At 48.2% G+C, this 13,313-nt stretch overlaps 1 protein-coding gene across 2 annotated transcripts in view; it reads right to left on the bottom strand.

The window, feature by feature from the left end:
- Window positions 1-422: 422 nt before the first annotated feature.
- LOC106890936 (chromosome unknown open reading frame, human C14orf37) overlaps window positions 423-13,313 on the bottom strand; it is a 71,732-nt gene continuing 58,841 nt past the window's right edge. Inside the window, exons 6-8 of one of the 2 annotated variants that reach the window (XM_014947072.1) lie at window positions 5,686-5,820; window positions 3,116-5,151; window positions 423-3,010 (exon numbers count right to left, since the gene is read on the bottom strand). In XM_014947072.1, coding sequence (XP_014802558.1) covers window positions 5,083-5,151; window positions 5,686-5,820 — 204 coding nt within the window. In that variant the 3' untranslated portion in view covers window positions 423-3,010; window positions 3,116-5,082. Of the gene's footprint in view, window positions 3,011-3,064; window positions 5,152-5,685; window positions 5,821-13,313 lie in introns of those variants that run through there. The other variant, XM_014947074.1, reaches the window with a different exon arrangement.

Here is a 13,313-nt window from a genome sequence, read left to right on the forward strand (position 1 = left end):
GTTGAGAATAGATCTGAGGAGAAAGACTTGGTGGCACTGGGGGTGAAAAGCTGGAGATGAGCTGACAATGTGCACTGGCAGCCCACAAAGCCAACCACATCCTGGGCTGCATCAAAAGAAGCGCGGCCAGTAGATCAAGGGAGGTGATTCTGCTTCTCTGCTCCGCTCTGGTAAGACCCAGCCTAGAGTACTGTGTCCAGCTCAGGGGCCCCCAACATAAGAAGGACATGGACCTTTTTGACTGGGCCACAAAAACGATCAGAGGGATGGAACACCTCTCCTACGAGGACAGGTTTCTCCACCCAGCATAAGAGAAATAAACGTAACACTGTGAGGCTTCCAAGCAGTCACCTCCCAGCTTTACCCGACAGACAGCGAATGCCATGAACCACAGATCAGGGAGATGATCGAGGCACTTAAAGTTAGATATGACAGACAGCTTTTTATTTCCCAATGTTTTAATTTAACAAAGTGCTACATTCCATAGTTACAGTATGAGGAGTTGTTCTTGTCCGAAATAGAAAACCACAAGAAAGCACGAGGACTGCGAACATCACTCTATGGAAGCAGTGCAGTCCAGAGAAACCTCACCTCGGGTGAACAGCTGGCATTAGAGACACCTTTAAAAAAAAAATCAGCAGCTGTAGAGTGTAGGGGCATTTCATCAGGGAAAGAGCTGCACGTCAGGCAGGCTGGTTCCTCCCGTGGGGAATGGGGCCGTAGGTGCCGAAGCGGTTGCGTGACGCCGACAATAAATTCCGGCTTGTGCTACTGGGAAATCCCAAGCTGGACATCCACAGGACAACGGAGGCGAGTGACTCCTCTTGTGCAGAGTCAACAGAGATCATTATTGCTGCAGCCAAGTCGCCACCGTGGCTTTGCACGGGGCCAAGGCTGCGTCAGCCGTGCCACGACCCACCTCTCCATTCAGGGGCTTGCAGTTCACCCAGCACGGAGGATGAGGAGGGCTCTTCTTGGCTATTTTTCTTGCCTTTTTTTTTAATTGGCTTTTTTTTCTTTTTTTTTCTCTTTCAAAAGAATCTGCTTGTTTGGCAACGCAGGGGAACGGATTAAATCAGTAGAGCATTAAGAGACTGCAGGCTTCAGCACCCACCTGAAGCCCTCCTCCCCTCCCTGCCTGCAATCTCATAATTTCAAGCAAATGAATCAAACTCCAAGAACTATACAGAGAATATTTTTAAGAGCCCAATCCAAAGCCTTGTGGCCTTGGACGAGAAGGGAAGGAGCTGAACGATGCTTGTGCTTTAAGGACCTGCAGAAATTGCACTGCAGAAAACCCTCTCTGTGCTCCAAAGGCTCCTACAAGCTTCACTGGGGACCCAGGGCTGGTTTTGCCTCTCCCTCTTGCCTCCACGCTAAGAAGAACTAAGCTGAAGACACAGGGAGCCCCCAGGCTCTGACCAAACCCAACTATTCAACAAACACCTCCACATCAACCGGACATGGGCTGGGACCTCTCTGCACTGCTGAGTGGCTCAGAAAATTGGCCAACGGTAGTCTTCTGCCAGCCAGCAGCTCCCCACCAAGGCACCTTGGCTGGTGGTGTTCAGAGGCCTGGGAGTGAAGATGGACCACAACCAAAATCTTTGGGCAGCTCTTCTATTCCACCAGGCTGGCTCCAGCACAGACCACAGAGCCAACAATGAACTGCACCTTCAGCTGGACCTCCCTTGTGGCTACAACTCTCCTGCTTGCCCAGTTTGTCCCAACATACTTGCTGTATGACCACTCTAATATCTGCAAAGGTTTGTCAGCTCCACTTGCAGCCCTGCTGATTTCCAGCGTCCCAGCCACCCACGCCTTGTCCTTGCTGAGCTACACCTGGCTCTTGAGGACACCAGGGCACCTTCATCATTCTGACCAGCAGCACTGCCTTTAATTTCTCAACTTCATTACGTTGGGCAGGGAGAAGAAGAGAGACAGTGAAATTGATTGCCACTGCACGAAGTCAGAGTTTCCCAAACCGTGGATTTATGAGCACAACAAAAGGCCACGGCACCTCCCCACCAGCTTTCCCAATCCATCAAATCAACAATCCATCCATAAAGCTCTCCTTGCGCTGCCGGAGCTGTGGTACTCACAGTCAGACCAGCAGCCACGCTCAGCCATCCCTCCTCCTCCTCCTCACTGCCCCAAGAGCCCTGTGTTTTATCTGTTCCTTAACGCACCTTGTGCCATGATCACACGCTGAGCAGACACCCTACCGTTAGCAGGAAAGCAAGAGGAGAATGTCCTTCAAGGGCTGTTATCACACAAAACCCTGCTGATCTCCAGCCGCTTGGGTCTTGCTGGTACATCTGCTCAGTGCTGCAGCATCACTGGCAGCTCCTCTTTCCCAGTGTTATTTCGGGTCTCTCTTTCAGGCCACCACTGCATGCAAAGGGCTCAGCCAGCCCAACTGCCCTCCCTTCTGCTCCAACAGAGGAGAGGCCAATGCCCTTCGTCACTGCTTATTCTCCACGCCTCCCTGGCTGGACCAAGGTAAAGCATTTCAAGAACATCATGGTGCTGCCTATGTAGTCCTGTCCCCAGCCTGCCCGGTGCTGTACCTAAAAGACAAGGCTTTCTGGAGATGATCTCAAGCAAACTGGAATGGAGGAGAAGTCATCCTACCTTGCAACCCTCATCAAGCCTTGCTAGGAACAAATCACCAAAGAGTCCAAGGGACAATATTTCTTGATTCCAAAAACTGCAAGCCAGCAACGCTCAACTGGACCGTTAACACGTCCCTACCACCTCCAAGCTCCAAGAGGCTTAGGAATGAGAAGAAAATAGGGAGAGATCAGTCTGGAAGGAAAACTTCTTCTTACTTTGGACTGATCACTTGTTATGGAAGAAAGAGGCTTTAATTTTGGGTAGGAACACCTGGATTTAACAGTGGGCTGCCAGGGAGAGCTGCAAGCTCTGTGGAGCCCTGGCTGGGAAAGCCTGTCCTAGAGGGATTAGGGTATGGAGACTTCCCAACACGTTTTCCTGTGTCTTGGCCAACCTGCTTCCCAAGCACTCGTTGTGAGGGACCACGCACAGCTCTTGGACTTGGATTAGGGTATGGAGACTCCCCAACACGTTGACGTTTTCCTGTGTCTCGGCCAACCTGCTTCCCAAGCACTTGTTGTGAGGGACCACGCACAGCTCTTGGACTGGAAGACTAGCATTAGTAGCAGCATTTTGTATACAGGCTGTCCTGCCTGTCCTTTGCCAGGTGACTCAGTAGAGGTGTGGGTAAGGCCTACAGGGAAGAACCTGGGCTCTGAAGAGCACTGCTTGTTCAGAGCTGAACATCACATCTGATGACTTAATGTCCAGACGAGGCCCTGACCCTCTCAAGAGAGAACAGAGCTTCAGGAGGGTCTTCCAAATATCCTCTCTACGTTGCAAACCCACTTACATGCCCACGAGACATTTGCTTACAATCATCTGCATCTAGCCATCTCAATCTGATGGGCCTTTTCAGCTTTACAAGGAATGAAATCCTGCAATCCTCCTCAAACTCTCCTCCCTTCCACATCTCTGAAGATCGAGTGGGATTTAATCTCAGCAGACGTGGGGTCTGGTCTTATTTAGCTGATCAGGTCTCCTCTGGCAACAGGGGCTGTTCCTTGTATGAAGGACAATTCCCCACAGAACAGTGATTCCCACCTCAGAAACATGAATGTTTTACATAAATGTCAGACTCGGACTGATGTCATTTCACAACCAGAAGCAGAGATAAAGTAACGCAGCCCTTTTTCTAGCTATTTTGACAGCATTTCTGTGCAAAGCAACATTAGTTTCCCCTGCTCGCTTCCCCTAAGGTCTCAGACCCCTGGCTGTCTCCCTCTACAACCCGCTCGAGCAGCCCAGGCAGCACAGCAGATTGCCCTCACCCCATGCCACCCTTGGCCTTCACTTCCACAACCCTCTGCAGCCAGCTGTCCTCCAGCTTCTCCTTTCCCTCCATGGCCAAGGGCTCCCAGCAAGACCACTTCCCTTCCCCATAGCAGACACCTCTCCAGCTGTGGCTACCACTGCTTTCTGACTAGGAGCCACAAATCAGGGATGTGGACTCTGCCAGCCACCTGCTCCACAATCTTTGGTGCCTTTCTGCATTGGGTGGTCTGAAGACCAGGACCCACCCAGATCCTCCAAAGGTGTTGCCATTCACGCAGCTTTCAGGGGCTGAAAATGAAGTTTCCAGCAGGTAAAGGAGATAGATGCTCTGCTTTCATCTCTCCGTGAATGCAGCCTTATGAAAGAGAAGAACCCATAAGTAGTGTCCTTCAAACAGGGGGCAGAAGCTGAAGAACCCCCCGTCCTGGCTCTTCTCTTACTTGCACACAGAACAAAAGCTAAGAGATCCATGCAAGACCATCCGTCAGTAGGTGAGCGCTGGTATTTATTGTGCTGTAACAGACAGTGCTGGTTGACAATGAACTATGATTTTTGCTGTGAAATCAAGTGTCGAGGCCATTCCTGTGTGTCTCCAAGAAGCGTGGAGCAGAGCCGAAGGAAGAAAGAAGGGGTGAGAGCCGGGGACCCGAGTGCAGAAATGTGCTTCAAACTGTATCAACAACACTGTACGTGGGCACTTCTCAGGTGGCAAGGGATACAGTCCAAGTGTATAACTCATTAATTAAGCAGAGCAGCTAATCTTAGCACTAATGAACTCTAGCTCAGGTAATGTAACATTTAAAATTAACAAATTGGACAGAAGTCATTCACAGTAAAGATTTCCATTCCCGGGCTAGGGGAGAGCTATCGTTATGATTAGATTACTGCCAGCCAGGACCAGGAGAGTACACCGGGGTAAGAGGAAAACGATCGTCCGTATGGATCAGCTCCAGCTGTGGCTCGGAATGAGGCGCCGGGTGCGAATGTGAAATCTCACTACTGTGTCAAAACAAAGATCACTGGGTGGTACACGTAGAGCGTAGCATGCCGTTGGGCCGGGGTGGGACCGACCGGTGGCTCCGGGCGGCGGGGAGCAGCGATGCAGCACAAAGTCGCTTGTTCCTTTTCTTCTCTCCCTCCCTCCTTTCTTTTTAAAAGTCACGGGCTACCGCAAGGGCACTGCAGTTCAACTCAAAATTCATCTTCGGAGCTGTCGGCGAGGAGCATGACTCGGTCTTGCATGCTGTTAAATTCCCTCTGCTGGGGGGAGAAAAGAAAACAGTGAAGAGCTCCATGTGCAAAAAGGAAAGAGAGAACAATACTAGAAAGAGTCCAGCGAAGGGCAACAAAGATGATTCAAGGATTGGAGCATCTCCCTTATGAGGAGAGACTGAGAGCTGGGACTCTTCAGTCTGGAGAAGAGAAGGCTGAGGGGAGACCTTATCAACGCCTACAAGTATCTCAAGGGAGGGTTGAAGGAGGAGGGAGCCAGACTCTTTTCAGTGGTTCCCAGTGAGAGGACGAGGGGCAACGGGCACAAGTTGGAACATAAGAGGTTCCACTCAAATATGAGGAGAAACTTCTTCACGGTGAGGGTGACGGAGCCCTGGAACAATTCAGTGAAATTCAGTGAAATTCAGTGAAAACTTTCAGAGCCCCCCCCCATACTCCAACCGAGAGATGCCAGGCACTTTAAACCCAGACAAACCATAACCAGGCTGCGCTCGCTTTACAGCCAGGATGGGTAACAGGAGAGTGGGTGGGATTGGGCTCTTCCTTTGCAGCTGCCCATACCTTTCTTTTGTGTCTCTTTGAGCCACTTCTCCTTCGGCGATTCATGATCTTAATGCTGTAGAGCGCTCCCAGGATAAAGAGGGCTCCGGCTATTCCGACTCCCACGGGAACCAGCATCCCCGACATGTATCCTGCCTATGGGGAAAAGAGAGAAGCAGAGCAGCACTCACAAGACCATCCTTTCAGAGTCACCTTCCACCAGTCTAGGACTGCGAGAGATCCCTACGCTGCTTTTGTCAAAGTTTGTTGTATTTGAGTCCCTACCGCCCGCATTTCTGTACGTTTGCATTGCCTATTAAAAAAAAAATATAGAGATACCATGACTAATTTAAAATTACACATTTAAACACTTTTAAGTCCTTTGGAAAATATTCCCAAGTGCTTGTTATTTTATATTTTACTGCTTTAAATGAAAATCAACCCATTATGAAGTGCCAGATTGCTTCAGCATCCTCACCTAAGTCAGGCTGGGGGGCTTGATGGAGTAAGGGAGGCAGGTACAGCCCAGCTCCCTCCCTCATTAGTTCACACTGCAGCAAGAGAGTCCTCTGCTGCAGCACCTCAGCTTTACCCTTCACCGTCTACACCCCCCAAAAACAGATTTTACACCTGCCAAGGGACACATGCACAAGTCAGGGAACGATCAGACAGCTCTGAGCAAGCCTCAGTCCATCGCTCATCTTCATCTGCATCCCTGAACTGCAACACGACGGAACAACACACGCTCACAGCATAATTGCTTTTCTTCCACAATCCACTGAGTATGTTGGGGGGGGTAAAAAAGCTTTTCAGAGTGTGCTGCCCTGCCTTCCTGTGCTTCCCTGGAGAACAAAAACAACCGCTTTCATCTAGGGCAGACACAATGCTCACAAGGGCTGTTTTGGCATCCCAAACCCCTCCAGATCCTGCTCGGTGCTTTAAATAGTAACACCTTTGTTCTTGGATCCCAAGGCTTGAGGGATCTTCAGCTGCATCGTGCAGGTCCCCTGAAGGCTTTCCCCCCCCAGAACACACAGCCCTGCTCAGCACAGGTGCCTGGAGGGGGGCTGTGTGTCTGCACCCCCTTTCTCGAAAAAGGAGGTTAGTGAGAACACAGCTAAAAAGACTGTATCTCTGCGAGGCAATTAGGGTGCCTTAATTGGGTGACCTAATTAGCACAGCGTGGGTTTTTCTATTTCTGGAACTTTGGTGCTGGCGTGGGTGGTGAGGGGAGACTGGAAATGGCATTTTAGCTGCTGCCCAGCTGAGTTTCCATAGCAGAAATCACTAGTTTTAACACAATGAACTCCTGAGCACATCCATGAGCCTTTATCATGCCTTTTCCCTTTTACAGGCTTCCCCCAACAGCTGGACCAACCATTTCGACCCCAAATGCTTGCAATGGGAAGCAGATCCAGGACCTGTTCTCCCAGCCCTTCTGTGTCACGCAACCCAACTCATGAGGGCTTCTGCACTTGCCTGAGAGGAAACCCCATTTCACAGCCTGCTCCAAAGCCACATTTTCATCCCTTGCCCATGGGGAAGATGTAGCTCTTTTTCAGGTCCTAGAGATGCTTTTAATATACCCAATCCATGGCCACAACCTTCCTGGCTCTGCTGGACTTGAGATAACAGCAACACAGGACTTCAGAGGAACCTCATGTCCATTATTCAGCATGCCAAATGCAACATTTGAACAGTGTTTGCAGGAGACTGGACATAAATTTGTCACTGATCCATGCTTCTGGTCCCACACTCCCCACACCCTTCCCTCTCCCGGCACGGCAGCCCTGACAGACACAGGAGGACACATCTCTTGGGGATGGGGCCGTCACATGCCAGGATACTCTTCTGGATGAGGGGATTGAAAAATAGAGAGGAGAGGGCTCTGCCAACAGCAAATGAGAGGGGCACATATTATGACTGGTGCTGATACACTCATCAAGGAAGAGGAAGAAAAGGGGTGAGCGGGTTTATTTGGGAGTGGTGTGGTTCACCAGCATTCCATGGGGGATCAGGGAGTGGTTTTTCTTGGGCTTTTCTAAGGGAAAATGTGAACAAGGTAAAAGATTTGCCTCCACACACCTGCCGTTCCCCAAAGGAAGGAGATGGCTTGGGGCTGAATCTCTCTGAAGTGGACACTTGCACATCCCCAGTTACACCAGTGCTTTTGCTGGTCACTGCCATGCAGCTCAACATCTACCTGCAAGAGGTTCAGGCTCTACAGAGCAACTCTGTTGGAGACTGGAAGATGCACACAGCCACCTCTGCAACGTGGGGAAGGACAGAGGTAGCCAACAAGGTGCCCAGAGGAAAGAAGTAAAAGCTAGGGCTTTGGTGAGAAGATGCCTGATGCCCCCACACTCGTGTTGTGCTGGCTCAGGCCAGTCTGGCATGAGCAGGTGACCCGTGCATGCTACATTCACTCCAGGCACCCAACTGCCTTTTACCTTTGTCAGGAAAACCATTCTCTGTCCTCTCAGCATTCGCTCTGGCTGAATCCCAGGCCAAGGTGCTCTGCTACGAGCATCGCTCGTACTAGACATGCCTCCTTCCTATTGTAGGCAGAAAAGCAACTCAACGAGCGCTGGGCAGGAACCCACCTTAAACCCTTCCACTCCCCAGTTCTGGAAAACAGACACCCAGACCCCGTCTCTCTGTTCAGGCTTGATGATAAGGTGCTGCTGAAATTTGGTAGGGATCACGTGGGAAGGCTGGGCTCACTGGGTGACAACCTACTTAAGCTTAGAGATGTATTTTCAGGGGCTGGAGTTTCTATCAAGTCATTACTCCTTGTGGTGGCTTTTTGGGGTCTATTGACTCTGATCCTGCTCAAGAATTTTCAAGCCCTGTTGAGTCATAAAATGTTCTTATCTTAAAACACTACTGTCACCTCATTTCTACCTTCATGGCTTTGCTGTCATCAACACAACATTTGGAAGGCTTCACAACCGTTTCAAAATGTTAATATTTGCCCTAGGGCAGCAGAGCCTAAAAAGCCATCACTGCCTGTGGCTGGAACAATGCTTAGTTCCATGCACCATCACCCTGCAACGCCAGGGAGAAAAGATCAGGGTCTGTTATTTTTTTCAGTCTTCCTGTGTTTGCTCTTTTTCCTCCCAAGAATTTGCAGCTCTTCTTGCAGGTGGAGGCAAGAAAGGTCTCATCGAGAAGTGGTGGCACAGCACGCAGCCTCTCACCAGAGAGGACCACGAGATCCTCTTGATCTTGGATCTAGAACCAAGCTTAGGACTTAGAGAAAAGGGGTGGAGTTAAGTTACAGGGCAATATAAAAAAGTAACTCGGAAAGTCTGAAGAGAAAGTGATTTTCTAGTGCAGAGAAGCCTACCCAATACTGCTGTCCCTCCTCCTGCTCTTAGTTACTAATCAACAGGGATGTACTGTGGGTTTACACCACTCCATACAACAGCAGCATCTGGTTCCTTGCCTCCCAGAGAAAATTTTAAGCCCCTTCTCAATTGTCTTTGTAGAGATAATTAACTCCAGTGACAAGAGTTTGTTCCTGCAAGTAAAAATGGGTTTGCTTTTAAAGTAATCAAAACAGAGACTCCTACCTTATCTTTCAGCTTCTCCATCCAGCTTCTCACTGAAAAATAAGACAAAAAAAAAAGCTGTAATCATGTTACTTGCGTTATATTAATTAGTAACAAATGATAATGATAGTATTAAAATAGACACTAATTAACTTGACAAGCTGATAACACTTTTCATTAGATTTCCTCTCTTCCCATTCATGAAAAAAAGCAAATGCAGCAAATCAACAAGAGAAACTCTTCAAGTGAGTTGCCTGTGCGATTCACATCTTCAGAGTGACTAAAAGAGGAAGATAAAAACCAATTATTTCAGGTTTTTAACCAGCACTTCCCATACACACAGTGGAATGCCAGACAAGGAGAAAACCTGACAGCATGGCTACCTCCTTCCACTGGCCTCCTCCACATAGACGTTCCTCCCTCTATTTGGCATAGCCTGCAACGATGCTTAAGAAAGTATTATTCCCTGTCTTTTATTCCCTTGCTTTTCTGGAAGCAGCCACTGCCTGCTCTGGGAAGTCACCAGATAACACGTGAGGACTGGGATAGTATTGTGGGTGCTAAATTACTAAATCAAGTCAATTTATGCTGCCATCATAGGGACTTTCGCTTCCTAACAGTTAATGTTAAGTCAGGTCAAATATCATACCTGAGAATTACAAGTCTTTAACGGCATGTACTTTAGGGTGAAATATTCAGCTCATCTCAAAGAACTGCAAAGGCTTAGCAGTGGGTGCACGACCCATTAACTCCACAGGTGAGTGGATTCGTCTGCGCTGCACCGAAGGCAAAAGTCCCAGCCTTTGAGATATCCACTAATATTTTAACCAATTCCTGCTCACAGGTTAAGAGGCAAGCAAACAGTTAAATGCAGTTAAATTCAGTGTATGGCAACTGCGTTTTAAGCCCTGGTCAACGATTTCTGTTTCTCCAGGAGGCACAAGGAGATGCCTTTCTCTTGGATAAGAGGCAAGCAAACAGTTAAATGTTGGGGGGTTTTCAGTGTATGGCAACTGTGTTTTAAGCCCTGGTCAAGGATCTCTGTTTCTCTGGGAGGCACAAGGAGATGCCTTTCTCTTGGATGCACTAATGTCCCAAAATACAGAATCACAGAATCACATGGGGTTGGAAGGGACCTCTGGAGATCATCTAGTCCACCCCTCTGCCAAAGCAGGTCCACCTAGAACAGGTTGCACAGGAAAGTGTCCAGGCAGGTTTGAATGTCTCCAGAGAAGGAGACTCCACCACCTCTCTGGGCAGCCTCTCCCAGGGCTCTGCCACCCTCAAAGTGAAGAATTTCCTCCTCATGTTTAGGTGGAACTTCTTATGTTCAATTTTGTGCCCATTACCTCTTGTCCTGTCACTGGGCACCACCGAAAAAGACTGGCCCCATCCTCTTGACACCCACCCTTTAAGTATTTATAGGTGTTGATCAGATCCCTCAGTCTTCTCTTCTCCAGACTAAAAAGGCCCAAGTCCCTCAGCCTTTAATACATTATATCCCAGATGTAACACACCATTTATGGAGTGAGACCCTATTTCCAAGCCTACTTTCTCGTAGAAGCTCCCTTCAAAGCTTGCATTAGCAGTGTCAGAGCCTGCCTGTTGGCACATGCACGTGTCCCACTCAGAGTAACCACCCCACTGAAATGAGAGCCTTACAGTGAGCGGGGAGGGCGCAGCAGTAGGGCCACCAGTAAATGGCCTTTTTATGTCTCAGATACAATACAGAGAAGCACAGCAGCCAGGAAGTAACAAGACTTAGCCCAGACATCAGCATTACTGTATTTTAACAAGTTCAAAATGACTTGAATGCTCCCCTTTTAACTATTACTAACGTAACGCTTTCCAAACAGAAGGATCCCTAGGGGTGAAAAAGTGTGAAACAGGCACAGGCACATACATGCAAACCCACTTATTTCTGACAGGTAGCTAAATAAAAAAAGGAGTTATCCAGAAGACAGACATCCACAGCACTAGAAGAGGACAAGAGGTCTACTTTTATCAACTCTTCCCGCCATTAGTCCCATCCTGCACGGTCTAAACCATAGTAAACTCAATTCATGAAGGTGCCATCACCATCATCCTCTGCCAGCGCGAGCCTGTGTGCCTTGAATGTCACTCCCCATGTAATACCAGAGAGGAAGGAAACACATGGTTCCCCTGGTTTCTCAGCTGGGTTTCTAGATGTAACCCTAAAACAAACACTGTCTCTAAACATCACCTAGACTTTCAAGGAGAGCCCCTACGCTGCTGCCTTGCTGACAGGTATGGGAGAGACCAAACACTGGGAAAATTCACTTAAAAACACAAATATTGCAAACCAAAGGCATTCATCCCAAAATTCTTGCCAGAGAGCCTTCTCACGACTCTCGTGCTGAATGTATTTTATTCCAGGCTCCCAGGAGGAGTGGTGATGGTGACTCACAGCCACACAGTAACAGCCCCAGCTTCAAAATCACAGTGTACATGTGACAGCCACACAGGTACACATGCTGTGCGTGCACAGCCACTTAAAGCTGCTGTGATGCTCGGTTGGCCCCAACTCAAGCTAAGCACAAAGCCTATTTTTACGTGTCTTTCACAATAATTACACAGGGTTGGTGATCTTGCCAACAGTCGATCCACTTCCTTGCAGCTCAAAGACAGTGTCTCTAAAGTAGTAATTAACTCTGGAGTATTTCTGACAAGTCAGAGGCAGGGGCTGATCTAATAATATTTTACTACCTATTTTCAACGAACACAAATTCTGGCTTCGTTCCCCTCTGCTCTACAAAACAACAGCAGCACGTCCATTGGGACCCACACACACTACAGGACAATTCTTTACTTACTCTTTGTACAATTCCTTATTATTACAACCAATCTTGTTTTCAGCCTTGTAACACACATCAGACACCTTTGTGAACCAGCCTAAGCCACAGAAAAAAACAACCCAAGGTGATTTCTCCTCCAGACTGGACGCCTCTCTGGCTGGCTGAGTGACAGCCCCTCACCTGTGCCAGAGGAAAGTAATGGTCCCAAATTCGGGAAGTTAAGGCAGCAGGAGGTCAAAAACCTGGCTGGCCTTTCAATGTGTGTGGCAGCAGCAGGTCAAGCTCTCCTGGGCAGAAGTGGAGAGCACGGAGCAGCTGCAGCCATGGTCCTGGACATCCTGGCTCTGTCTCTGGTCAGGCTGGGGCCATGACAAGTCAAGGAGCACCAGATTCTCATACTTTTAATGTCACTAATGGACAAAACTGTTTTAAGACCTTTGAGGAAATGACAAGCCACTGTGTCATTAAAACCAAGCGCTTACTGCTCCAATTATTTACCCATATGTGGATGCTACGGGGTGCTGGTAGGAGATAAAGCACTTTTTCAAGTTAGAATTGATATCCACGCTAAATGGCTACCATCAATTAATTCTGAAATTCAGGCTCTAATTATGCATCATTATCTATAATTAATATTCTGAACTTGGTCTTGGAAAAGGAACATTGCAGATGGCACCTCCTCATAAAAATGTAACTCTTTCAAAAAACACTAGGTGACTTGCCATTGAGGGCAAGCAAATAAATAGCAACAAATACTCTAGTCCATGGATTTTTCATCATCTCCTTTTTTTTTTTTTCCCTTTCCTGATCGAGTGTCCTGAACAAATGACAACAGTCCCTGGGTATGAAATTACTAACAAGTGTCTGCAATGCTGGCTCGTCTTCCATGGCATTTTAAGGATGGCAACTAGTCCAAATTCTCTGCCTTGGCTTAATTTTGATCCCTTGGTTTGATGGGGAGCTGAGTTAGATGAGCGTGGAGCACTTCAAAAACTACATACATAACCTGACATTTCCCCAGTGACTTATATAATGTCTGCTTCTCTGTAAATTAATTTTAAATAACCTATAGCTTAAAATTAAGCAGGTCAGGAGCACGAAGGAGGAGCAGGGTTGTCCAGCACTGGCGTCAGAGCAGCCCAGGATGAATTCAGACAGTTACAGAGGCACCGTGCTATTTTTAGTCATTTTTACCCAGCTTTCCCCTTGAAAATGTGCAGCCAGCTATTAAGAAGCTAACTAAAGAAGTTGGGCTAATTTGCAGAGGTAAGCAGCAGCC

This window comes from Calidris pugnax, unplaced genomic scaffold, assembly GCF_001431845.1.
Source record: "Calidris pugnax isolate Ruff unplaced genomic scaffold, ASM143184v1 scaffold127, whole genome shotgun sequence".
NCBI classification, from domain to species: Eukaryota; Metazoa; Chordata; class Aves; order Charadriiformes; family Scolopacidae; genus Calidris; species Calidris pugnax.